The sequence below is a fragment of the Vanacampus margaritifer genome, chromosome 18 (genome assembly GCF_051991255.1).
Source record: "Vanacampus margaritifer isolate UIUO_Vmar chromosome 18, RoL_Vmar_1.0, whole genome shotgun sequence".
NCBI classification, from domain to species: Eukaryota; Metazoa; Chordata; class Actinopteri; order Syngnathiformes; family Syngnathidae; genus Vanacampus; species Vanacampus margaritifer.
In genome coordinates this window covers 5,481,746-5,508,731 of record NC_135449.1, presented here as the reverse complement: position 1 = coordinate 5,508,731, position 26,986 = coordinate 5,481,746, and the positions used below count along the sequence as shown (strand labels likewise).

The 26,986-nt window shown below is 40.7% G+C and overlaps 3 protein-coding genes across 6 annotated transcripts; 2 read left to right on the top strand and 1 right to left on the bottom strand.

The window, feature by feature from the left end:
* Positions 1–179: 179 nt before the first annotated feature.
* Positions 180–6,507, top strand: LOC144038286 (transmembrane protease serine 9-like). The gene is made up of 19 exons (XM_077550646.1): positions 180–612; positions 693–961; positions 1,056–1,201; positions 1,280–1,734; positions 1,813–2,081; positions 2,175–2,320; positions 2,396–2,690; positions 2,804–2,966; positions 3,038–3,306; positions 3,401–3,543; positions 3,611–3,866; positions 3,944–4,106; positions 4,181–4,449; positions 4,528–4,673; positions 4,753–5,041; positions 5,181–5,343; positions 5,423–5,691; positions 5,782–5,927; positions 6,016–6,507. The coding sequence occupies exons 1-19, from the start codon at positions 587–589 to the stop codon at positions 6,424–6,426; spliced, it is 4,293 nt and encodes a 1,430-aa protein (XP_077406772.1). The 5' UTR covers positions 180–586; the 3' UTR covers positions 6,427–6,507.
* On the bottom strand, positions 6,395–17,052 carry LOC144038288 (integrin alpha-M). The gene is made up of 30 exons (XM_077550647.1): positions 16,919–17,052; positions 16,734–16,836; positions 16,555–16,652; positions 16,407–16,477; positions 16,223–16,337; positions 14,281–14,408; positions 14,068–14,210; positions 13,821–13,971; positions 13,585–13,735; positions 13,285–13,361; positions 13,090–13,201; positions 12,136–12,272; positions 11,913–12,059; positions 11,615–11,824; positions 11,308–11,441; positions 11,080–11,222; positions 10,849–11,003; positions 10,650–10,775; positions 10,512–10,585; positions 10,302–10,443; positions 9,458–9,556; positions 8,591–8,670; positions 8,435–8,521; positions 8,292–8,361; positions 8,124–8,222; positions 7,981–8,061; positions 7,794–7,904; positions 7,615–7,728; positions 7,136–7,246; positions 6,395–6,870 (listed from the first exon to the last, which is right to left on the bottom strand). The coding sequence occupies exons 1-30, from the start codon at positions 16,953–16,955 to the stop codon at positions 6,772–6,774; spliced, it is 3,405 nt and encodes a 1,134-aa protein (XP_077406773.1). The 5' UTR covers positions 16,956–17,052; the 3' UTR covers positions 6,395–6,771.
* Positions 14,662–26,946, top strand: aldoab (aldolase a, fructose-bisphosphate, b). 4 transcript variants are annotated; one of them, XM_077550666.1, is made up of 8 exons: positions 14,662–14,779; positions 15,400–15,504; positions 21,084–21,202; positions 22,467–22,733; positions 22,882–23,042; positions 24,301–24,559; positions 25,538–25,737; positions 26,572–26,946. In XM_077550666.1, the coding sequence occupies exons 3-8, from the start codon at positions 21,091–21,093 to the stop codon at positions 26,662–26,664; spliced, it is 1,092 nt and encodes a 363-aa protein (XP_077406792.1). In that variant the 5' UTR covers positions 14,662–14,779; positions 15,400–15,504; positions 21,084–21,090; the 3' UTR covers positions 26,665–26,946. The 4 variants fall into 4 exon arrangements, with proteins under 4 accessions (XP_077406792.1, XP_077406793.1, XP_077406791.1 ...); XM_077550667.1 differs by lacking the exon at positions 14,662–14,779 and adding an exon at positions 16,104–16,617 and having other exon boundaries at positions 15,046–15,504; XM_077550665.1 differs by lacking the exon at positions 14,662–14,779 and adding an exon at positions 18,428–20,328 and having other exon boundaries at positions 15,047–15,504.
* Positions 26,947–26,986: the final 40 nt, after the last annotated feature.

The following is a 26,986-nucleotide window of genomic DNA, read 5'->3' as shown; positions in this document are numbered from 1 at the left end:
AAGTAGTATTCAAGTTTTTAAAAAACTGTTTTGTACAGAGCTCAACTGTTCTCCTTGCAGAGGTGGCAAATCCAGGTCCAGAATGTAATAACCCTGCCACAGTTTGGCTTTAGCCACAGGTGCTTCTACTCAACGCGTAAACGAGCTCCCGGGGAACTAGCTAGGGGAGCTAGCTAGCTAGCATTGGGCTTCCTGAATCTCCCTGAGGATGTGGAAGGAAAGTGCCCGGGAGCTAGCTAGCACCTGGGGCTAAAGACAAACTGTGGCAGGGTTTTTACATTCTGGACATATATTTGCCAGCCTTGTCTCCTTGGTGGAAACTGTTTTTCTCTTGTGAAAAAGATGCTTGAGTTTGTCATCACTGTGGCATTACTTGTGCCCAATTCAACTTTTTTCCTAGTCAATGTGTAACTACGTCCTTGGATTCTAATGGTGATATCATTTTGCAGTGTGTGGCAACCCAACACTGAACACAAAGATTGTTGGGGGTGTAAATGCTCAAGAAGGAAACTGGCCCTGGCAGGCTAGTCTACAGATTTTTGGTACCCATGTTTGTGGCGGTTCACTCATAAACAAAGAGTGGGTGATGTCTTCTGCCCACTGCTTCTCCAGGTGTGTAATCCTAACATGAATGCATATACTATACATTTCTTCTGCTTTGACCTGCTAACCTTTTGTCATTCTCTCTATAGTACAAATACTTTTGGATGGGAGGTTTCTCTCGGTCGTCAGAACCTGCATGGAAACAACCCAAATGAAGTGACCAAAACTGTCAAAACAATCATTTTGCATTCAGGCTTCAACATTTTCAGTTTCGACAATGACATCGCTCTGCTCAGACTCGCCACACCAGTCACGTTCACAGACTACATCAGACCTGTGTGTCTGGTAGCCAGTAGCAGTATGTTCAACACTGGTACTCATAGCTGGGTCACTGGTTGGGGAACAGTCCAGGAAGGAGGTGAGGCACTGAACCTCACGTAAAATAGTTTTCCTTCATAAATCGTTGGAATAAAATGAGAATATACCTGATACAGTGCCAATGTCTTGTTTAGTGCCCCTCCCCTTCCCTGCACCGCTACAAGAAGTGAACGTCCCAGTTGTGGGGAATAGACAATGTAACTGTCTAATCGGAGTGGGTATAGTCACAGACAATATGATTTGTGCTGGTTTTCTAGAAGGAGAAAAGGACGCTTGTCAGGTAGACTACGTCTCCTACTACGTCTTTCTTTCTTCTAAAAAATATGTTTTGACAGACAATTCCACTTTACATCCTTAGGGGGACTCAGGAGGTCCAATGGTGAGCAAGCAGGGTCCTATTTGGATCCAGTCCGGAATCGTCAGTTTTGGATTTGGCTGTGCTCGACCAAATAATCCCGGTGTTTACGCAAGAGTGGGCAGCTATCAGTCCTGGATCAACTCCCACATCAGCTATGATAAGCCAGGCTTTGTAGAGTTCAACTCATTTGGGCCTGATGCTGATAGCATCTACACTTGTCCTGGTCTGCCTCTTCCTGTTACTGAAGGTCCAGCTACAATCACAGCTCCGGTGCCCGGCACGTCAAGTGCCGTGTGTGGCATCACACCACTAAGCACAAAGATTGTTGGGGGTGTCGATGCTCAAGAAGGAAGTTGGCCCTGGCAGGCTAGTCTGGAGTATCTGGGTGCTCATGTTTGTGGTGGTTCTCTCATAAACAGCGAGTGGGTCATGTCTGCTGCCCAGTGCTTCTCCAGGTGGGTCACTCAAATATGAAGACGAATACAATTCTTCTGCTTTGACCATCTAACATGGCATTGGCATTCTATCTGTAGCACAAGTCCCCTTGGATGGTCGGTTTCTCTCGGTCTTCAGAGCCTAGAGGGAAACCATTCCAACAAAATGTCCAGAAATGTCACCACAATCATTTTAAATCCCGGCTTCAACATTTTCAGCTTGGACAATGACATGGCTCTGCTCAGACTCTCCTCACCAGTCACGTTCACAGACTACATCAGACCTGTGTGTCTTGCATCCAGTAACAGTGTGTTCAACAATGGTACTGAGAGCTGGGTCACTGGTTGGGGAACAATCCAGGAAGGAGGTGAGGCACTTTTCTAGTAATAGAACAGATTTTCCCAACAATATTGTTGTCGTTTATGGAACATACCTGATACACGGACATTGTGTTATTTAGTGTCCCTCCCATACCCTGGAACACTACAAGAAGTGGAAGTCCCGGTTTTGGGAAATAGGCAGTGTAACTGCCTGAATGGAGTAGGTTTAGTAACGAACAATATGATGTGTGCTGGTTTTCTAGAAGGAGGGAAAGACTCTTGTCAGGTAGAGCACTTTTTTCTTCTTTGCGATTAAGTGTTGAATTGAGTTTTGACAGAAAGTTAATCTTCATATCCCCAGGGTGACTCAGGAGGTCCAATGGTGAGTAAGCAGGATTCCATCTGGATCCAGTCCGGAATCGTCAGTTTCGGATACGGCTGTGCTCAGCCCAACCTGCCCGGAGTCTACTCCAGAGTGTCCCGCTACCAGTCCTGGATCAACTCCCATATCACTTCTGATAAACCAGGCTTTGTGCAGTTCAACTCCAGTGGGCCTGATGCCGATAGCAACTACACTTGCCCTGATCTGCCGCCTCCTGTTACTGAAGAACCAGCGACAACCGAAGATCCAGTGGGCAGCATGACAAGTGCTGAATGTGTGTGACTATCATCACTTCAGTGTCAAAATACAAAGCATGTATATTCAATGACAAAAGTCTGATATTTTCTGGGTTACGCACTGGATTATAACGCGATGGCATCTTTGCAGTGTGTGGAACGCCATCGCCGAAAAACAGGATAGCTCGAGGTGATGTTGCTTCAGAGGGCAGTTGGCCCTGGCAAGCGAGTCTTCGGAGATTTGGTAGCCATGTTTGTGGTGGTTCTCTCATAACCAGAGAGTGGGTCATGTCTGCTGCCCACTGCTTTAACAGGTGGGTCGTCCTAAAATAAAAAATACATTTCTTCTGTTTTGACTATCTAACCATTGGCATTCTCTCCAAAGCACAAGTACCATCGGGTGGTCGGTTTTTCTTGGTCGTCAGATTTTTGAGGACGTAGACCCAAACGAGGTTACCAGGACTGTTGCCGCAATACTTTTGCACCCGTTCTTCGACACTTTAATCTTCGACAATGACATTGCTTTGCTCAGACTCTCCTCTGCAGTCATGTTCACAGACTACATCAGACCTGTGTGCCTGGCAGCAAATAGCAGCGTGTTCAACAATGGTACTAACAGCTGGGTCACTGGTTGGGGATCAGTCCAGGAAGAAGGTTAGTAGCTGCTTGGGTAATAATGTAACGTTCCTAAAAAATAAACATCACAACAATGATTGTTGAATTGATATTCTTTTACTGTACTTTTTAGTGCCCCTCCCCTTGCCTAAACTACGACAAGTGGAAGTCCCAATTCTGGGAAACAGACAGTGTAACTGCTTGAATAGCACAAGTTTGATTACAGATAATATGATATGTGCCGGTTTTCTAGAAGAAGGAAAAGACACTTGTCAGGTAGCGGACTTCACCTTTCCGAATTGGTTTTCGTGTTTTGACGCACAGTTCTACACTCCATCCACAGGGTGACTTAGGAGGTCCTCTGGTGAGCCATCAGAATTCTGTATGGATCCAATCGGGAATTATTAGATTTGGCTTTGACTGTGCTCAGCCGAATCAGCCTGGAGTTTACATCAGAGTGTCACGCTACCAGTCCTGGATCAGCTCCCACATCAGCTCTGATAGGCCAGGATTTGTGCAGTTCAACTCAAGTGGGCCTGATGTGGACAGCAACTACACTTGTCCTCCACCTCCTCCTGTTGTTGTACCCAGTGCTGAATGTGCGTTTCACTAATACCACAGCCCTTATAATATACTGTTTAACTGTATTGTATTCTAAGGATTTATCACTTTGCAGTGTGTGGCAGCTCGCCCCTGAACACAAAGATTGTTGGTGGTGAAGATGCTCAAGAGGGAAGTTGGCCCTGGCAGGCGAGTGTGCAGATTTTTGGTAGCCATGTTTGTGGTGGTTCGCTCATAAACAGAGAGTGGGTGATGTCTTCTGCTCACTGCTTCCCCAGGTGGGTCAGCCTTAGATGATGGCATGTATGTTTCTTCTGCTTTGACAAGCAAACCTTTGACATTCTTTCTGTAGCACAAGTACCTTTGGTTGGTTGGTTTCTCTCGGTCGTCAGAACCTGCAGGGAAACAACCCAAATCAAGTGTCCGAAACAGTCGACACAATCATTTTGCATCCAGGCTTCAACATTTTCAGCTTGGACAATGACATCGCTCTGCTAAGACTCTCCTCACCAGTCACATTCACAGACTACATCAGACCTGTGTGTCTGGCATCCAACAGCAGTGTGTTCAACAATGGTACTGATAGCTGGGTCACTGGTTGGGGAACGATCCAGGACGGAGGTGGGTTAACGAATCTTAAAATTGAGTTTTCTTTAACGAAACTGATAACAGTGCTACCGTCTTTTTTTTTTTTTTTAGTACCCCTCCCTTTCCCTGGAACGTTACAAGAAGTAGAAATCCTGGTTCTGGGAAACAGACAGTGTGGCTGTCTAACTGGAGCGGGCTTAGTCACAGACAATATGATCTGCGCTGGTTTTCTAGATGGAGGAAAAGACACTTGTAAGGTAGACTACTTATCCTTTCCTACTTGTTTCTTTTTTAAGGTTAAAAGATTTTTTTGACAGGCACTTTCCACACCCTCAGGGAAATTCAGGAAGTCCAATGGTCAGTCAGCAGGATTTGATATGGATCCAGTCTGGAATTGCCCATTTTGGATTTGGCTGTGCTCAGCCAAATAATCCAGGGGTTTATGTAAGAGTGTCCCGCTACCAGTCTTGGATCAACTCCCACATCACTTCTGATAAACCAGGCTTTGTGCAGTTCAACTCCAGTGGGCCTGGTGCTGACGGGAACTACACTTGCCCTGATGTTCCTGTTACTGAAGGACTAGCTACAACTGAAGATCCAGTGCCCATCCTGTCAAGTGCTGAATGTGCGTCACAACATATATTCCTATAAAAAGAACAGTGGTTTTAATTGATTGTTGCCTTGTTATGTTGTGTGTGTCATCAGTTTGGCATTACCAATTCAACCTTTTCTGCCTTGGATTCTAATGAGGTATCATTTTGCAGCGTGTGGCAGCCCACTTCTCAACATGAACATTGTAAGTGGTGAAGATGCCCAAGTTGGAAGTTGGCCCTGGCAGGCTAGTCTACAGGTTTTTGGTACCCATGTTTGTGGTGGTTCACTCATAAACAGAGAGTGGGTGATGTCTGCTGCCCAATGCTTCTCCAGGTGGGTCACCCAAACGTAAAAACATCCCGTATGCATTTTTTCTGCTTTGACCAATTAACGTTCGGCGTTCTCTCTGTAGCACAAGTACCTTTGGATGGTCGATTTCTCTTGGCCGTCAGAACCTGCAGGGTGACAACCCAAACGCAGTGTCCAGAACTGTTGATGCAATCATCCTACATCCAAACTTCAACCATTCCAGCCACCACAATGACGTCGCTCTTCTTCGACTCTCCTCACCAGTCACATTCACGGATTACATCAGACCCGTGTGCCTGGCAGCCAATAGCAGTGTGTTCAACAATGGCACTGATAGCTGGGTCACTGGTTGGGGACCAGTCCAGGAAGGAGGTGAGACACTTCATTGGTAGTAAAGTCATATTATCCCAATGACCTTTATTGAATGTTGAATATATATATACTGCGACTGTACCTTTTCAGAGGCCGTCCCCGTTCCTAAAACACTTCAAGAAGTGGAAGTCCCAGTTCTTGGAAACAGACAGTGCAATTGCCTGAATGGAGATGGCCCAGTCACAGACAATATGATTTGTGCTGGGGTTCCAAAAGGAGGGAAATACTTTTGTCAGGTAGACTAATAATTCCCATTCCCTTTTTGGTTTTTGAATTTATTTTGCACATTTTTGAAAGTAACACAATTCCTCTCCACATCCTCAGATGGACTCAGGAGGTCCAATGGTAAGCAAGCAGGATTCCAAATGGATCCAATCTGGAATTGTTAGTTCTGGATGCACACTGCATAATCAGACGGGAGTTTATGCAAGAGTGTCTCGTTACCAGTCCTGGATCAGCTCCCACATTAGCTCTGATAAACCGGGCTTTGTGCAGTTCATCTCCAGTGGGATGGATGCCGACAGCAACTACACTTGCCCTTTACCTCCCCCTGAGGTTACTCCTGAGCCAGAACCCGCCTCCGCGACTACAAGTACCTACACACCTACCTCCTCAGCAGGTGCTCCGGGTTCCTATCGATCACCGTTCCTTTCTTTCTTTGTGGCTTCGACCTCTCTCTACCTGGTGTGCATGTATCACGGAGAAGCTTGTAAGTTTTTATTGCTGCTCTTATAATACAATGGGGATACAACTTTAACAGATCTTATCTTCATATATATATATTTTTATATATATATATCCCAAGTAAATGCAGTACCTCCATTTTTATTATTATCATTTTTTCCTAAATAATTTTAACATAAAAATAAAATACATAACATGCAAAAAATTATAAACATTATTGATGTCATACAAATGCAGCCATTGTTTAAGCTCATACACACAAAATAGTGCAAAAAAGATCATTCTTTATGTTCTCAACTGTGTCATGTGGGCATCACCCGAATGGACAAATGATCCCAGTGTTTTTTTTTTTGCAACATCAAGCAAAAGGCTGAAATGACTTAAGAAATGTTATTATCATTCCGCGTGTGCGGCCTCGTCGAGCACCGGGCCGTCTGTTTCCGCGCCGTCTGCATCATTAATCATCTCCTTGTATTTACTCTTGAAGAATCCAGCCTAGCAATACAAAAAAATGTTGGAATATTATCAGGATGTATTTGTGTGATATATCCATTTCTTTCATGTACTTATTTCCTCAACTTATTCTTTTTTTTAATTTCTTTTTTTTTTTTTTCCCTCTGGAGAACTCAGTATTGTTCATTCGGTAATTTTACCGATTTGACATGTCATCATCATTGCTCTCTCTTTTTTTTTAATTATTATTATTTTATTTTTTTTTTTTGAATTTTTGGTATGTGAATGTGCGTGCGTGCGTCCTCACCTTATAAAGTACAGCTGAGAGTATAACCAGGATAGCCAGACCACCTAAGGATCCTCCGACGATCTCTTTGGTAAAGTCCGGTTGGGGATACACTTCCACCTCCGTTTCAATCTGAAATTCACAATATCATTTAAGTCGATACGTTCAAGCGGTCCCATCTTAACTCTTTGACTGCCAGACGTTTTCAGAAAAGGGATGCCGTGGGTGCCAGTCGATTTAAGCATTTTGACTGATCTTTCAAGGTCCACAGAAAATGTTGTGTTTGGACTATGGAAACACACATACTACCAAATGAAAGATTGGACTCTCATCGTTCATCAGAAAAAAAAAAGTTTGTTTCTACCTTATTCCGTTTTTCAGTAATTAACAATAGAAAATGGTTAGTTTCACCTCTGTTTTGAAACAAACGTCTTTTAACGTCTTTGGCACTCCTCCATAGGATTTTACTAAACGTTATTTAACGTTTTTGGCAGCATTACCTTGAAGACAGGAGGGTTGTTATTAGATGATGTTGAAAAGAAGATGTACTGGTTCTTGTCATACTCCAGACTGGCCGTGGTGGTAAAGATGAACTTGGCCTTTTCGAGTTCGATCTGTTTGAGAAATACGGCACTGTGAGATGGGCTGCATCCGTTTTACACGCGCATTTTGGCGCTACCTGCTGGATCCACGCTGAACTCATATTGGCTGATATTTTGTACCGTTTGCCCTCCAGCCTTCCCATAAACCGATTGCACTTGAACACCCTGCACGTGGCCACCGAACAGTCCTGCGGGACATTCAAGCGCATTTTGTGCAAGGCGTATCTCATAAAAGTGCCCAAAATAAATTGTTGCGTTTCTTACCACCATCTTATTTTTTTGCATCTGACCAACCAAATCGGTGATATTAGCGATTTCATCATTGCTGTATTGGCAGTCTGGAATCTGAAATGGAGACAAAAAACGTTACCCGTCAAGGTTGATCGAGTGACAATATGATGCGCTACCTGCAAAGAGCTCAGATTGGCCCAAATGTCCTTTTGGCCGAGCTTCACTGGCACCCTGATCACCACCGTCACGTTAAAGGCTCGGATGTTGTTGGAAACCTAACAAAGTCAAACAAAATAATAAATCAACCCGAATATGTGTTTTTTTTCTTTCAATAACGACTTTACCAGAACGGATTGCTCGACTGATTTCTGCACGTCATTCTTCCCGTAGGTGAAATTGATGTAGCTAAGAGAACTAAAAAAAGAAATGTCCGATGAGAGGAACGCTCAATTAATGCTCACGTTATCATCCCTGTCCAAATACGCACCTTTCCATTGTAACGAAAATGCTGTATTTCACACCAATGTCTTTCTTTTTGTAAAGTTGGCTCAAAGCCGAGTGTTGCTCGTTCCCGCTAAAAGAGAACGATAAAAGACAACAATTTGAAGTGCGCGACTATCGATGGTGTCATGCAGAATTCTACCTTGTCACATTTGCCGTGATGAAAATCCTGTTGTCCCGTTGGCTGTTGGTTTCGATGCCGTATGAAACTACAAAGACAGCCTGAAATGAAATCAAATTTGAGAGATGTATTTTACGATCTAATATCGTTTTATCTCAGTCGTGCCAAAAGTACTACCATCCATTTTAACCGGACTGGCACTGAATGAGTTATACGGTTCACCTTCAAGCTGCTGCCAAACAATGCCATCAAATAATCGAATCGCTTGACTCAGCAGTGTTTAAAATTAGCCGACAGCACACACGTAGGATTTGAAAGCAATAATGTGGTCGGTTTGACTTTAAAATAGCCGTTTTGGATGGTGCAATTGCCTGGAATGAGGACAACGGCGTTGCTGCTGTCGCCATGGCAACGACAGTTTACTAAGTCATCGATTTCTTCTTTGACAATCATGCCATGTTTTTGTGGTTCAGTAAAAAAAAAAAAATAAATCATGGACGAGGAGCCTCAAAACCTTGTACAGGGATGCAGTTTTTCCGTTGAAGGACCTCGGTACATGTGTGGTGCTCAACTGATTGGATTATATTTTCATTCGTGGACGCAGCACTTCATTAGTAAAAATAATTGTCAGATTTTTTTTCCCCCCATGCAAAAAAAAAAAAAACGTTTCTCTTTTGTTACTAGAGAAAGCAAATGAAAATCTAAACAAGTTTTTCGGTAGATGACATTCAGTGCCAGTCCGGTTAAAATGGATTTTTTGACGTGTATAGCCGTCAGTGGCAGTGAATGAGTTAAAAAAGTACAGATAGGAAAGAGTAGAGCCAGGTACAGTTTATTGATTTGTTCTACTTTGATAGGTAGCCTCAGTTTACATAGCACTGAACCAACCGTTGAGTGACTCCTGAAAATGGGCTTGTCGATGGTGCAGTCTGTCTTTCCCCGTGATAAACCGCCTTCACTGTCCAGAGAGTTGCACTCAATTCGTCCCTTTACGGAGAAATGAAATGTCTGTGTAGGTTCTCAGTCAACCAGGTGATTCTCAAAGTCAACTGCTTTTACCTTTAATCCAAAAGGCTTCTTCAGTTCTAGATTTTAAGAATCAAATGAAGGGAAATTCCTTTGAGAAACCCAAAAACATATAAATAAGTTTTTTTAAATACTTTGTCCTTCACTCCCCAAAAACATATTTATACGTTTTTTTATATATATTTTTTTATGCTAGGACATACAGAAGGCTTTGATGCAGCTTCTGACCTGAAGAGGTCGCTTAAAGCAAAGGTAGTTATTACAAAAAAATGGCCAGCAGGTGGCATACGAGTATAAGAGATCAGCCAGGGCCATGTTGTAACAAGCTCCTTTTCCCACTGTTTTCAACAATTTTGTGAATAATGAGGAAACCTAGCTATTTTCTAACGCTAATTGCTGCAAAACGGAAACGGACACAAATATACTTGAATCTTTCTTTTGGTAGGTTCCATTGTTTTATAGCAATAGAACACATTATTCTGTGGGCCTTTGCAAAATCTGTCAAAATCCAGTAAAACAGCCGGGAGCGAAGGGGGTTGCTTCAGTGAAAATGGCTGGGAGTGAAGCTTTTTGGATTAAAGGTGAAACATCTTCCACAAACAAAAAAAAAAAGAGTCCAGTAGCCTCCATTCAACCTTTGTGACCCCCCCCCCCCCCCAATCAACACAGCCAGAGAGGAAGAAGTCTTGTTGGGGTTCTTCCCTACCTGCAGGGTAGTAAACTTCCGGTAGGAGAATTCGGCCGGGTACGTGAGAACAACAAGGGTGTTGTAGGAGTTTTCTCCCATGTTCTCCACCGATACGGTGACGTTCAAGAGCTCATCAATGCCCACTTTGACCTCCAAAGATCTGCCCCACGGTGCGAGAGGTTACACATCGCCCGAAGCAGAACTCAAAAAACGCGATAAACGTCTAACCTGGTAAAGTTGAAATCCAGCTTGAGGTTATCCACGCATTTATTGTCTACGCCGCAGTCGATCTCAAAGGCCAACTGTGGAGACGAGATGAAGGGTGAACACTTCAAAACACTGCACAGATGAATGAAGCTTTCTCACCGGATAAATCGTGGGCGTCTGGGTTTGTTGGGCCAGAACCGGGCTCAGCTTATTGGCGGCGGGCAAACCTTCAAATGTGAATCGGAGCTCATTGTAAAGCGGGTTCAAAGCGTCTTCTGGGCAGGGCTGCGAACGTCAAAACGGCGATGAAGAGCCACGTGAGCCTCGAGCGGAGCTTTGGCGTCATCCGACATCTCACCTGGATGACGAAGTTGACGCGTAGGCATTGCTCCACCGCTAATTCGAGATCCATGGCGCCGCTCTTCTCTCGGGTTTTCTCGCTGATGTAGGCTCGGTTGTTGGGCACCTTGCGGGTGGCGTCCAGCGTTAACGTGTAATTGACTCTCGCTGTCGCTGTGACGTGTTCAGGTTTGAACGTTAACGCGAAGCATACGCGAGACATCGAATGGCGGGCGGTAGAATCGGGCACCTGTTTGCACGGGGGAGTGTCTGACCATCAGGAAGCAGATTTCCGCCATAAAGTTACTTGGGTTGTTACAGTCGGCGTTTTTCGTCGAGACTTGTTTTGGGGTGTAGGACAGCGTGCTTTCTACCATGACTATGGGTTTGGATCTGGAGGGACACAAACAGACAAATCATGTTTTGCGTCTTAAAAAAAAAAAAATCTTAATTTCCCAGATCAAGAACCAATAGAGACCTGAGTAAGATGACTGTTCCTTTTGAACCCACTGCAAAGTCCGGTAGATTGTCCCTGCTGAGGTCCCCTGGGGACTGGCTGATGGACATGCCGAAGAACCTGAGTCCCGACTTGACTTCGGAGCCAGAAATCCTCTAAATGGGTGAAAAAGTGGAAAGCGATCACTTTTTTTTTTTTTCTTGGAGAGCTCAGTATTGTTCATTCGGTAATTAAAAAAAAAAAAAAAAAAATCTCACTCTAAGTGCAGTGTGAGTACTTTTGCCCGCCTCTGTTGTGAATCCAGAGAAGAATCAACTTTGCAATTCACCTGTGAGAAAGTAGTCGAGATCCCCGTCCGCTCGCCAAAGAATATGTAGACGCTGCCTTGTCCGTCGTCCTCCAACGGCGCCCCGACCGCCACTTCGTTAAGTCCGTTGGAGTTGAGGTCAGGCAGTACAGCAAGCGAAGTGCCGAACCGCCCTCTTGGAGACTGGACTCCTCTGAGGACTGCCGGCGTGTCAAACCGACACTCAACTTTCTGATCGGTACGTGAAGATGAGAGTCAAGTGTTAGAAGGGATTCATTTTCGAGTGAAAATCAAAAAATACATTTTAAGGCTGGCTCACCAAGCCAATCATGTTGCAAACATAAACCCTCCCCTCTCTATTCTCCTCCACAAACATGGGGGCAGATATGAGGATGACATCCGTGACGGCGTCCTGATTTACATCCATGGCGCAGACCACCGCACCGAAATATTCACCGATCTGATACTGCAACAACAACTGTTGTCAAGTTTTGCTTCTTTTGACTTTTTTTTTTTTTTTGTGTGTGTCTGTGAGAGCATACCTGCCATTGGAAGGGATCTATTGTTTGTTCAAGCCTGTTTTGGGAAATCACCATCACAACTCCCCTGTGTTGATATCTCGGGGCACCAACTACCGTCAACGTCGCTTGGCGCGTTCGGGCAACTGTTATGGAATAACCTGAAATGGGAGATGACGATATGCAATGTGGCTCCACATCCAGCAGATGGTGCTGTGTGTCCCTTTGTTCCAATAGGTGTTTAGTATTTAATAGTGTTGAAGATGAATTAACGCAGCTCAAACCCTTATTACGTTTATGTCATTACACTAGTATGCCAATTCAGCATAAATTGAGCACAATGAACTCTGCCTAGCAACAAGTGACAACAAGCAATACATTTTCCAGACTTGTCAATTAACTCATTCACTGCCATTGACGGCTATTGACGTCAAAAATTCGTTTGAACAATTTCTATTAGTTTCACATTTTTTTCCACTTTTGTTACCATGAGTGTGACAGCCTAGATTTTTTTTATTGTACATTTAGAAAGGATATAAAATTTGTGATTAACCCGTGGGCAGTATTTTATTTTGAAATGGCTTGGTCAGAACCAACAAAAGGCCAAAAAATGGTCACAATAACGCCTAGGGGTTAATCGTGACTTAACTATTGAAGTCAGGCAATTAATTACAATTAAAAAAATTTTTATAATCTTTCCTTTTTTTTTATTAGAGGCATCAGGCGAATATAATAATTAATCACATGACTTAACGAGTTAACTCAAGATTAATCACACATTTTATATCAGTTCTAAATGAACAATATTTTTTTTTCTAGGTTTTCATACACTTGTTAACAAAAGTGGAAAAAAATGTGAACCTACTAGAAATAGTTCAAATGAATTTTTGACGTCTATAGCCGTCAATGGCAGTGAATGAGTTAAAATCGAATGTGTCATTATTATTATTATTATTATTATTATTCTCACATTCATACCCAGATAGCTGTCAGGAGCAATGTTCGTTGGAAAATAGGAACTTCCCTGTCTTGTGTATGTCTGGAAGCCTCCTCTCCATTCGTTTGCCCCGACAGCTGCTATCTGCATTCCCTGGAATGACCATGGAAATAAAAGGAAACACAGTTTGAAAGTCAGAAAACGATTGCGCTTTTGCATATGTTCTGTTTCGATACCCCGGGCACAAAGGCAGCACTGAATCCCCGCTGAGCCATCTCCATTTTGAGGGTCTCGCCGCTCGATTGAGAGCCGCCTGCCATAATGACATAAACAAGCATTATATATTTTTTTTTCTTATACAGGTAATTACTTTTGAGTAATTACGTTCCTATAAAAAAAAAAATTTTTTTACTTTAAAAACTCAAAATTTTTTCTTATAATTTTTAGACTTTAATCTATGAAATGAGTATTTATTTGAGTTGAGAATACTAATTATTTGGAATTTAGTTGAAAGAAAAAAGCGACTCCATCAGTACCTTCAATAGCAAAGATGCTATCCTGCAACGTCTGCCGTATTGCATCGAGCGCGGCGAAGCTCTCCACTTGAAACACATACTTAGCCGAGGGAGAAGACGCGATCTGGTTCAGCTCCTTTTTCGCCGCCGCACTGTAAAATGCATCGCCCACCTTACCAAAAAGAAATATGGCAACATTAAAAAAAAAAACGTGAACTCCCAACTTCAAGTTGTGTTGCGTGTAAAATAGAACTCACCCCAATAGCAAACCGAACTATATTTTTTCTGGCGGCCTCATCTATTGCTGATTGCAAGTAAATTTTGTCAGTGGATTCTCCATCTGTGATCACTATTAGAATCTTCTTCACATTGGGCCTGGAACCTGCTCTTACCACAAATACGTTATCCCTATACCAATACAAATACCACTTGTCAATGTATTTATTTATTTTCTGTTATAATGCATTCGGATTGCATAAGAGGATAGAGGGGGGAAAAACATACACAACACTTTGGATGGCTCTGGCTGTGTTGGTCCCTGAACGTATCTGCCGTATTCCAGAAATGTCATTTCTCCAGGTGTTAATGTTGAAGTTCTTAAAATTATTATGGATGGTGGCAATGTTGGAGAACTGGACTATGGCAAACTTGGGAGGATAAAAAAAAAAAGACATATATTAATATACAAAAATACAAAATAGTCTTAGTCACGCTCACCTTGGAATCTTTGGCCAAAAAAGAGTCGATGAGATTAATGACAAAAGTCTTCATTTTTGTAAAGTCGGCAGGGGCCACACTCCCCGAGCCATCCAGCAGAAAGACGATGTCTGCTTGACTTCGGCACTCTTGTCAAGAAAAAGAAGAGGTATTGTTGTTTTTTTAATCACACTTAAAGGTACCCCCCCCCCCCCCAAAAAAAAAATCACTTTTGTCATATTTCCTTGAAGTGACAGTTGGGTGTAAAATCCACTTTTGTCATATTTCTTTGAAGTGACAGTTGGGTGTTATTGAAATGATCTGGGGTGGGGTTCTAGCACCATCTTGTGGCTTTAATCTGTTTTGCGAGAAATCACTGCACCCGAGGAAAAACAACCAATCAGAATCAACAGGCATGATGAATGCCCCCACAACCTCTCACTGCCATTTTCATTTCTGAAACTGTTGGAAGAACTCCAACTTCCCCCAGTTGCCAACAACTGGCCATTAGACGAGTAAGGTAAGTCGTCAATATATTTATTAAAACGTATTTTATCTATCAAGCGTGTATTTCACTATTCTATAGCGTGTGTTGCGGTAAAAGGATTTAGTGCTGTTGTAAACTGCACTCACTCGTCTTGTGTTTATCCAACTCCTTGAGTTGATGTCATAAACATTTATCATAGAACCGTAGTTACATACGTAATAAATAAGTGGGGACACGGCTTGAAAGGGAATTATACAAAGATCAAACAGTAATAAAGTTGCCACTTTATGGTGCCTTTTAAGTAGATGCTTGGGGCATGACAAGGTAGTTAGCAAATTAGCTAGGTGCCTCCCAAGCTACATTTTTAAGTAGATGCTTGGGGCATGACAAGGCAGTTAGCAAATTAGCTAGGTGCCTCCCAAGCTACATTTTTAAGTAGATGCTTGGGGCATGACAAGGCAGTTAGCAAATTAGCTAGGTGCCTCCCAAGCTACATTTTTAAGTAGATGCTTGGGGCATGACAAGGCAGTTAGCAAATTAGCTAGGTGGCTCCCAAGCTACATTTTTTTTTTATACATGGCTTGACCAAGATAAAATACTTTTTTATCCGGTGTTAACAGCCATTCTCAGCATCCAGCTGTAATCTTTTCCAGGAAGAAGAGACCTGTTGAAATTCACTCACAAACAAAAGAAGAGCGAAGACACCTCAGACAGTTGAGAGACTTCGGTAGCGTAGCGGCGCGGCGTTAGCTCAACAGGTACGTTTATCATTTATTTTTGAATTTGAATTGATTGTACTGTGCACTCCAAAAAGCTAAACTTCAAACGGAAAACATTTGGCATTATATTATTTGTAACTTGTTACAAAGCGTGGCTAGCATCGGGTTGTTCATAGCGCTACTGCTTAGTTTTGCTAGCATTAAGGTGGACAATATACTGTCTATTCATGGAGCATTTGATTACATTACTACTTAACCCCATTCTCCTTTACATGTATTACACATTATTTTAACTCATTCACTGCCATTGACGTCAAAAATTCAATAATAATACTATTTCGATTAGTTTCACATTTTTTTCTATTTTTGTTAAGAGTATGAAAACCTAGAATTTTGTTATTGTACACAATTTGCGATTAATCGTGAGTTAACTATTGAAGTCATGCGATTAATTACAATAAAAAAAATTATCATCTGACGCCCCTAATTTTTAATAATCTTTTCTTTTCTTTAAATTAGGGTCATCAGGTGATTAATTTTTTTTAATTGTAATTAATCGCATGACTTCACTAGTTAACTCACGATTAATCACGAAATTTTATATCTGTTCTAAACGTACAATACATTTTTTTTTCTAGGTTTTCATACTCTGGAAAAAAAATGTGAAACTAAGAAATTGCTCAAATGAATTTTTGACGTCTATAGCCGTCAATGGCAGTGAATGAGTTCAAAAAAGAAAAAAGAAAAAGTGAAGCACCATCAAGAGAAGAAGGCAAGGGAGGTCCAAAGCGATCAGAAGTGTCAATTGTCAAGCACACGCCGTTGTACATGGTGATGCTTTCACAGTCTTTTGGGATGGTCGGACCGCACGCCTGCAAGGGTTCCAGTTCGTGATGAGAAGGAATTCACGACACACTGAAAAAAAATCCCCTGCGACTCACCATGGCTACTCGTGTGGACGGATCAATTGTCATGGTCAAACCAAGAGACATGTTGACGGCAAAAGACGGCACTGCGGAGGACGAGTTGGTTAGCGCTCCCAATCGGATCCCTCAACGTTGAACGATTATCCAAAGGCGTGTCGCTCACCTGACATTTCCAGCGCTTTGCACGACTCCGTGGAGCATTTAAAGATTCTCCCTCTCCTGTCTGGTGCGTACTGATCGAGGGGTGCGCTGACCAGCAAGCTGATAAAACGGAACCAGATAAGCGATCATCGTAACACATCACAAAAGAAAACATTTGAATCCAATTTTTTTTCCACTCACTCGGATTGCCTTTGCACTATCTGGTATCCGAAACTTTCTGCGGGGTTCTTTAAGGTCTTCCAAGCCACGGGGTCAATATTGAAACAAAGTGTGGTTTTAAATGCTGAGAAGAAAAAAAAACAAGAACCAAGTGTGTAGTCGTAGACAGACAGTACAGACGCATCGAAAATAGATCCTGATCTTACCTGCCATGAAAAGTGTCGTCAAAGTGAGCCAGTCCATTTTGTCACTCTCACAGTTTGCAGTGCAAACGCTGCTCGACAGGAAGATGTTGAAGGCGAAAAATGACGGAATCGATAACGTGACGGCTAAAAGCGGTAGTAAGAGGAACTCAGATGTAAGATGGCAATTTTTTTCTCACCATTCAGTGGGAGGGACACAAACAACCGTCCTCATTGAAACTAATATTTTTTTCCTTTTTTTTAATTTTTTTTTTATCTTGACTGCCTGCCTGACTGACTCTACCACTTAAAAAAATAAAAAAATAAATACATAATGTATGATCTTACTGATACAGTACTGAATCATGCTTAATTATTTAAAATATCCCAAAATAACTTGATGTATTTCTCCTTTTGCTTTTACTTCCTCAGTGTCCTCTCTTTCTGTCGCCGTAGCAGGAAGTTCCACATTGCACCAGTTGCGTGAAAGGCAGACGTTTGTGCAATATCTCCCTTTTCACCTTTTGATTACTGAGTCAAACATTTCAAATAGTATGGACAGCATGTATATGAATGAGCTTTATGTGCGGTGACACATCGATAAAAGATGTTGTTGCTCGTTAGCAGATGTGACAAAAGCAATCACAGATGCTAGCGTAAAAAAAAAAAAAAAAAAAGACTGGGTAGAGTAGAAGTACAAAAGTTGTTTTTTTACTGTTAATATATACAAAACCCATTTGATAACTTGGCACAATGGGAACAAAAAACTGCATACAAAATAGTAGTTCCTCCCCATTAGAATAATTTTCATGATACTTGTACTGAGAAGACATAAAAGGCCAGATAGCATTAGCATCAGACTTTTAAATGTTCCCATAGATTTGCTAGCTTTGTAAATTAACGCACAAAAATGCTAAATTACTGCTAGCTAAATGCAACAATTGGGAAAAAAAAAAAAGCACTTTGCTTGTATGTGTTTTTTCAAATTACACACCAAATGTTTACGTCGAGTGAATGACGCAAAAAGTAACAACGAAGCATATTTGAAAAGGGGAGTAAAAAGTATCCAAGTATCTGTTTTAAAATTTTGAGAAATCTGCTGAAAAACAGTAAGCGTAATTCTACTAGGCCACTTGGTCAGTAGAGCACAGACCTCCACCTTGGCCTAAAGTTAAAAAAAAGAATCATAGAGTGCTTTATTTGTATTGGTTGCTTTTCTATTTCGGTTAGTTAGCAGTTACTTCCTGGTTCAGCAACTTCATAGTGATTCAAACACATTCCTGTATCTGCGACTTTATCCAGAACCAAACCAAAATATTGTATTTTTCCCTCCCAAATACTATTTAAAATAGAACTTGCTGTTGTTCTTCAACCGGTAAACAAGTTGAGGCTATCTCAACACTGCCCCTAGTGGTTATAGCTAAGTAGTACACTTTTTTTTTTTTTTACACAATTCATCTAAGAAATTTAAAACAAAATGATTCATTATTATGTTGCTCTTTGATCTGTGGCTATGAAATGTTATTCAAACAGATGCGGCACATAATGGAAATTGTCAAAGGAGAACTTGGCTTGTGGTTCTTGCCCTCAAAGTTATCAGAGCTGCGCACGCTGATTTGTCAAGACCACAGCTACTTTTTGGGAAGTATAACTTTTTTATCTTTTCTGCGACAGTGAGATGACATTTTTCCCCACCCTTGCGATCAAAGCGATACGGAAATATAATATCTTAGATACCAGATCTTTTCACTCAGTCTAAAGTCACAGAAAAAAAAACAAACAAACAGAATAACCATATCCGTGTTGCAAATTGGGCAACTTTCTGCTCGACGACTGGCCGATCAAAGCTTGTGCAACTGGACTGTGTGCATGTGTGACCTTTACCGTGCGTGCCAGCTGACCCCCGACTTCCTCCCGCCGAGAAAGGACGACTGGGAAAGGTCACAGAAAGGTCAAGGATCAGCGAGCGGGTTGGATTACGAAAGGATCGTTCGGTGTCTCGTATATAACGTTATGGCGCCGCTTTAGAAACGCTGCGGTGCTTCTTGCAAGCTTGTCATCTCTTTGAATGGGTTTGCGGTATAGAGCAGTGGTTCTCAAAGTAGGGTACGTGGACCTTTGTGGGGTCCACGAGTCGTAGCGTGGGGGTCCAGAAAATATTGAATATAAAAAAGTAAAAACTAATGAATACCTAAATATGGGAACCAGTGTACCAGTAAAACACATAACAAACTAATTGCGTATTTTTGGGCCAATTAAAAGTTTTGAAATCAACTAAACTCCATTTCATTTATAGCGCACTTAATCTGCATAAATTAAAAGACAGTTATTTTTTGTTTGTTTTTTTTACTGATTTTTTTTTTAAATTAAGAATAAAAGGTGTAGTTTTTCGAGTTTGGTCCTATTTTTTCGGGAATTCCTGCAAGCCTCTGGCCAATAGCTTTCAGACTGGATTCGGGTTCGAATTTCCCGCCCTCTGTCTGATGTCATGTGTGCATTTGTGTACCCGAAGAAGGCAAAATTCATTTTTTTTTCGGCTACAGGTGGCAGTAGTGATTCGAAATTCAACTTTCTGCGTTCAGTAGCTTTAACTCTTTGACTGCCAGACGTTTTCAGAAAAGGGATGCCGTGGGTGCCAGCCGATTTAAGCATTTTTGACTGATCTTTCAAGGTCCTCAGAAAATGATGTGTTTGGACTATGGAAACACACATACTACCAAATGAAAGATTGGACTCTCATCTTTCATCAGAAAAAAAAGTTTGTTTCTACCTTATTCCGTTTTTCAGTAATCAACAATAGAAAATGGTTAATTTCACCTCTGTTTTGGAAAAAAACGTCTTTTAACGTCTTTGGCACTCCTCTATATGATTTTACTAAACGTTATATAACGTTTTTGGCAGTCAAAGAGTTAAAATGACTTTTTATTTTAATTTTATTATTTAACTTAAATATTAATTTAATTTAAATGTACAGTATTGCACATAATTTTTTTTTTACCTAAATAAATGTATTAGAAGACTTTTAACACTTTGTGGATTGCTTTTCATTTAAAAATGCAGTTCTGTATGAAGCGCTCCCGGTCCTTGAACCCGGAAAGTGAAAACCACTTCATCCAAAATGTTACAGGGAAGAAATAATTCCTTCCTGCATGTTCTCATGCAGTTTTCTTCATTTCCTCCGTTTTGCACTCGCTATATACCATTTGACCTTTCGCTGGCCACCCGCCACCGCACCACTCCGGCCCGAGACGCGCTGAATGTCACGAGCGGTCTCCAGTTGCGTCCTGTTCTTTTTATAGCCAAGCAGCTGAAATGTGAAGGGTCACAATGGGAGGATAAATACGAGGGCCAGCGAGCCCAGAGGGTGTCGCAGACGAAGGCCACTTCTCTACCTCCCCTCTTTCTTCTCCCAGCTCTCCTTCTGAACTCAAAAGGTAAAAGGGACAATCGTGGCATCGATTTTCGTCACTTTTTGACGTATTTTGCATGTGTTAAAAAGAATTCCACTTTGTCGCGTATGCGGCAAAAAAAAAAAAAAAAAAAGTCCATCTTAAAAGTAGCAATGTGTGCGTTTTATAAACAGACTAGTAATGACGGTAAAATATAAAATATTGTAGCTAATAATATGTTGTGGCATGTCCAGCTATTTTTGTTTTTCATTGTGAACTAATACTATGAATATATTGCAAGTAAATTTTATGAAATGTTAAACTAAACTATTTTGCATAATTGTTGCTACCGCGACTTTCTTGTTTTGTATCATGTCATTGTGCGACGGTTTCATGCATCCACTGATGCATTTTATGTAACACCCTAGCGCTAAAACATGCATTGCCGCGCTGTGTATATTTAGTTCAGTCTGGTGCTGTCGGGGGGGGCTAAGCATGCCATGGGAGAGCTGGAAAGGTCACAGATAAGAGGGAAGAAAATGGAATAGGTCACACACATGCTTGTGGTCGTCACACGTGTAAGATTGGGGGTGGGGGTGGGGGGTGGCGGTCATGAACGTGTGAACAAACACACCGCCATTTGTTGTTGTCAGGCAGGATGCTGTGCGGTTTAGCATCATGCAGGATCCTCTCCCACCACTTCCCTCACTATGTCGACCAAAAAAGCACTATGATAAGATTTCGCTTTGACTCACAAAAATGACCCCGTCCCCCCCCCCGTCCCTTTTCTCCCTGAACAGAGTCAAGATGCCTCACTCATACCCTTTCCTCACTCCTGAGCAGAAGAAGGAGCTCAGTGACATCGCTCACAGGATCGTCGCTCCCGGCAAGGGAATCCTCGCCGCCGATGAGTCCACCGGTAAAATGGATGTCTGACGTGTATATCCGTCAATGGCAGTGAATGAGTTAAATTTAAGTGGTGATTCATTTGACCAAAAGATTTTGTACAATGTAAGGCATGCCAATAGAGGCTGCCCAATTCAATCCGCTTTATTTCGATAGCACATTTTATAAACAAGCATTTCCAAAGTGCTGCACGTTGAGATCAGCACACTATCTTGCACTTAAAGGCTAGTAAAACCAACTATAAAAATAAAAAGTCAAATAAATTTCTTAAATACAATAAGTAAAATTCATTTCAATGGGGGATTTTTTTTTTTTTTTAAATATGGCACTATTCTGTACGGAAGAGGATTAGGGCCATTGAAGAAGGAAAAAAAGGGTTGTCAGGATTCTGACTAATCACAGAATTGTGACTTTAAAGTAAGAATCCTGACTTTAATCACAGAATTCTTACTTTAAAGTGAGAATTCTCACTTTAGTCTCAGAATTCTGACTTCCCCCCACAATTCATAGCTCTACGTCACAAAAGTCAGAATTCTCATTTTAAAGTCAGAGTTCTGATTTTAAAGTCAGAGTTCTGAGATTAAAGTCAGGATTCTCACTTTATCACTTTAATCTCAGAATTTTGACTTTTAAATGAGAATTATAACTTTAATCTCAGAATTCTCTATTAATCTCAGAACTCTGACTTTAAAATGAGATATCTGATTCCCACCCACAATTCATATCTCTACGTCACAAAGTCAGAATTCTTATTTTAAAGTCAGAGTTCTGATTTTAAAGTCAGAGTTCTGAGATTAAAGTCAGAATTCTCACTTTATCACTTTAATCTCAGAATTCTCACTTTTAAGTGAGAATTCTAACTTTAATCTCAGAATTCTCTATTAAGCTCAGAACTCTGACTTTAAAATGAGATATCTGATTCCCCCCACAATTCATATCTCTACGTCACAAAGTCAGAATTCTTATTTTAAAGTCAGAGTTCTGAGACTAAAGTCGGAATTCTCACTTTATCACTTTAATCTCAGAATTCTGACTTTTAAGTGAGAATTCTAACTTTAATCTCCGAATTTTGACTTTAAAGTGAGAATTCCGACTTTAATCTCAGAACTCTGACTTTAAAATGAGAATTCTGACTTTGTGACATAGACATGAATTGTGGGGGGAAGTCAGAATTCTGAGAATAAAGTGAAAATTCTCACTTTAAAGTCAGAATGCTGAGAACAAAGTCTGCCCGTGCAATAGCCAAGCGTCCCAATACTTTTGTCCGTGGTCCCCAGGCAGCGTTGCCAAGCGCTTCCAGAGCATCAACGCTGAGAACACTGAGGAGAACAGGAGGCTGTACCGCCAGCTCCTCTTCACCGCCGACGAGCGCGCCACCCCATGCATCGGCGGCGTCATCCTCTTCCACGAGACCATGTACCAGAAGACCGACGGCGGCAAGGTCTTCACCCAGCACCTCAAAGAGAGAGGCATGGTGGTGGGCATCAAGGTGGACAAAGGTGTCGTCCCCCTGGCCGGAACCAACGGCGAGACCACCACTCAGGGTGAGCCCCGATAACAAAAGATTCAATTGAGCTACGGACCACTCGAGTGGGATGACTCCATTTTGGCAATTTAGAAGAAATGACTACACCTGTAGGAAATGTATTTGTTTTGATGGATACTCGTCTAAATGCTTTGTATTCGTTCCAGGTCTCGATGGTCTGTATGAGCGCTGCGCTCAGTACAAGAAGGACGGCGCCGACTTCGCCAAATGGCGTTGCGTGCTGAAGATCACCCCCACCACCCCCTCACATCTGGCCATCATTGAGAACGCCAACGTCCTGGCCCGCTATGCCAGCATCTGCCAGATGGTAAGGGCAGGAGTCTGTTGAACCACATTTTATAGCAAGTAGTGATTAGCTTCTGTCTTTAACTCATTCACTGCCATTGACGGCTATAGACGTCAAAAATTCATTTGGACTATTCCTATTAGTTTTTTTCCCCCACTTTTGTTAACAAGAGTATGAAAACCTAGAAACAATTTTTGATTGTACATTTAGAACAGATATAAAATTTGTGATTAATCGGGAATTAATTAGTGAAGTCATGCGATTAACTCATTCACTGCCATTGACGGCTATAGACGTCAAAAATTCATTTGGACTATTCATATCCGTTTCACTTTTTTTCCCCACTTTTGTTAACAAGAGAATGAAAACCTAGAAAAAAAATTTGCGTACATTTAGAACAGATATAAAATTTGTGATTAATCGGGAGTTAACTAGTGAAGTCATGTGATTAACTCATTCACTGCCATTGACGGCTATAGACGTCAAAAATTCATTTGGACTATTCCTATTAGTTTTTTTCCCCACTTTTGTTAACAAGAGTATGAAAACCTAGAAACAATTTTTGATTGTACATTTAGAACAGATATAAAATTTGCGATTAATCGGGAGTTAACTAGTGAAGTCATGTGATTAACTCATTCACTGCCATTGACGGCTATAGACGTCAAAAATTCATTTGGACTATTCATATCCGTTTCCCTTTTTTTTCCCACTTTTGTTAACTAGAGAATGAAAACCTAGAAAAAAAATTAGTGAACATTTAGAACAGATTTTAATTTGTGATTAATCGGGAGTTAACTAGTGAAGTCATGTGATTAACTCATTCACTGCCATTGACGGCTATAGATGTAAAAAATTCATTTGAACAATTTCTATTAGTTTAAATTTTTTTTCCACTTTTGTTAACAAGAGTATGAAAACTTTTTATTTTTATTTTACATTTAGAACAGATATAAAATTTATTACGAAAAAATTTAATCGCCTGACACTCCTAATTCTTAAAAATGTTTTCTTCTTTTTTTTCTTCTTTTTTTAAATTAAAAAAAAAATAAAATAAATTTAATAATCTTTTTTTTTTTTTTAAGAAAAGATTATTAAAAATTAGGGACGTCAGGCAATTAATTTTTTGTATCATAATTAATCGCATGACTTCACTAGTTAACTCACGATTAATCACAAATTTTATATCTGTTCTAATAAAACTAGAAATAGTTCAAATGAATTTTTTACGTTAAATGACCTCACATAATATTCCACCATCTTCTCCCGCATCCCTCAGCACGGCATCGTGCCCATCGTGGAGCCCGAGATCCTCCCCGATGGCGACCATGACCTGAAGCGCTGCCAGTACGTCACCGAGAAGGTCCTGGCTGCCGTTTACAAGGCTCTGTCCGACCACCACGTCTACCTGGAGGGAACTCTGCTCAAGCCCAACATGGTGACCGCCGGCCACTCCTGCTCCATGAAGTACAGCAACCAGGAGATCGCCATGGCTACCGTTACCGCCCTCCGCCGCACCGTGCCCCCAGCAGTCCCTGGTGCGACTAACCTCTTTTTTTCTAAACCAGTGGTTCTCAAACTTGGTTATATGTTAGTATATGTCAGTCGATAAAAAAATTCCCATCGTAATTAATCGCACTGCGTCAACAATTAACTCGCAATCATTTGCAAATTAATCGCACATTTTATATCTGTTCTAAATAATGTACAATAAAATATTTTTTTTGTAATTTTTCATACTCTTTTAATACAAAAGCATAAAAATATGTTAACCCAATAGAAATATGGTTGCATATTTTAGTAATTTTGTAATAATTCATAAAATTGTTTAAAAGATGTACTGTACTGTAAAAAAAAAAGAAAAGAAAACGAGTGTGACATTGATTGGTGTTTAGGTAATTTATCTGCCACTAGATGGCATAATTGCGTTTGTTAGATATTGCTGACAGCTCAGTGCATTTTTATTTTCATATTAAGAGCTGTCTAATTTCAAACATGAAAAAAAAAAATACAACATAGATGTCTTTTTGAGAATGAAGTTTGAATTTGTCAAAATATGACTAAATTTAGACTATTATTTTATGACTTGAAAATTTCAAAATTTTCTTGACATTATAAATCAAATTTATTATCGTAACCTAACATTTTTTGTAGGCATTTTAAAATTCCTATTAGGGCTGCACGTTACTTGGAAAATATGCAATATTGAGATTATTGCGATATTTAACATACCTTAAGAAATTGCAATCTAATGAAATACATAAGCAGGCTCAATGTATTATCTTTTTTTTATTTTATTTTTTATTTTTTTTAATTTATTAAGTGTTAGTAATGCCCCTAGATACCGTTTTCCTATTGGACCTCAATTTGCATTTTGAGGTTGCAGCTGATTGGTGAAAATCAGATCGCCCTAAAAAAGATTGAGAACTGTTCCAAACACATTTGTACTCCATGCCTTAATTGCGTCTACATTTCACACAATGACCTCCAATTGTTCTTCTACACTTCCTGCTTAGGCGTCACCTTCTTGTCCGGCGGTCAGAGTGAGGAGGAGGCCTCGGTCAACCTGAACGCCATGAACCAGTGCCCCCTGCACAGGCCCTGGGCCCTGACCTTCTCGTACGGACGTGCCCTGCAGGCGTCGGCCCTCAAGGCCTGGGGCGGCAAAAAGGAGAACGGAAAGGCGTGCCAGGAGGAGTTCATCAAGAGAGCTCTGGTGCGTGTTGGAGTCAACTCATTTAACTCATTCACTGCCATTGACGGCTATAGATGTCAAAAATTCATTTGAACTATTTCTATTAGTTTCATAATTTTTCCCCATTTTTGTTAAAAAAAAAATAAAAAAAATTTATAAAAAAAATTGTGATTAATCATGAGTTAACTATTGAAGTAATGTGATTAATTACAATTAAAACATTTAATCGTCTGACGGCCCTAATTTTTAGTCTTTTTTTTTATTAGGGGCATCAGGCGATTAAACTTTTTTAATTGTAATTAACTCATTCACTGCTATTGACGGCTATAGACGTAAAAAATTCATTTAAACTATTTATAAAATTTGTGATTAATCGTGAGTTAACTAGTGAAGTCATGCGATTAATTATGATTAAAAATAATAATTGCCTGACGCCCCTAATTGTTTAATAATCTTTTCTTAAAAAAAAAAACTATTAAAAAATAAATAAATAAATAAAATTACTTTAAAAAAGAAAAAAAAGAAAGAAGAAAAGATTATTAAGAATTAGGAGCATCAGGCGATTCAATTTTTTCGTAATTGATTGCATGACTTCACTAGTTAACTCACGATTAATCACAAATGTTATATTTGCTTTAAATGTACAATAATTTTTTTCTAGGTTTTCATACTCTTGTTGATAAAAGTAGGGGAAAAAATGTTAAACTAATAAAAATAGTTCAAATGAATTTTTAACATCTATAGCCGTCAATGGCAGTGAATGAGTTAATTTAGTCTAAATAAACAAGTACAGATTGTGATGTGTTCAAGTCGAAAAGTAAAAAATGGATTTTTTTTGTCTTTTGGCTCTTTTAGGCCAACAGCAAGGCGTGCCAGGGAAAATACGCTTCCTCTGAAAGCAGCGCTGCTGGCGGAGAATCCCTGTTTGTGGCTAACCACGCTTATTAAAAGCAAATCACCACATTCACCCTCTCACACTTAAACTCCGCCAGTCGCTTGATTGTGCTCGTCACCCCTCGGATGAACGTGAGAGTGGAAAAAGCTCCTCTAGGTTGCCGCAACCGGAAGATTTGCCTCCATTCCCTTGACCTTACGCCGAATCACACCTTTTCTTAGGTGATTATTCCCACACTGTTTTTACACAAGTTGTACTACTTTTCATTGGGTCGATTCCATCATGCGCAGTGATGTCGTTTAGACCGCTTCAATGGAATAAAGTGTTTACCCTTCTATGTGGTTTGACTTCCTTTTTTGGGATGTGCGTGTGTGG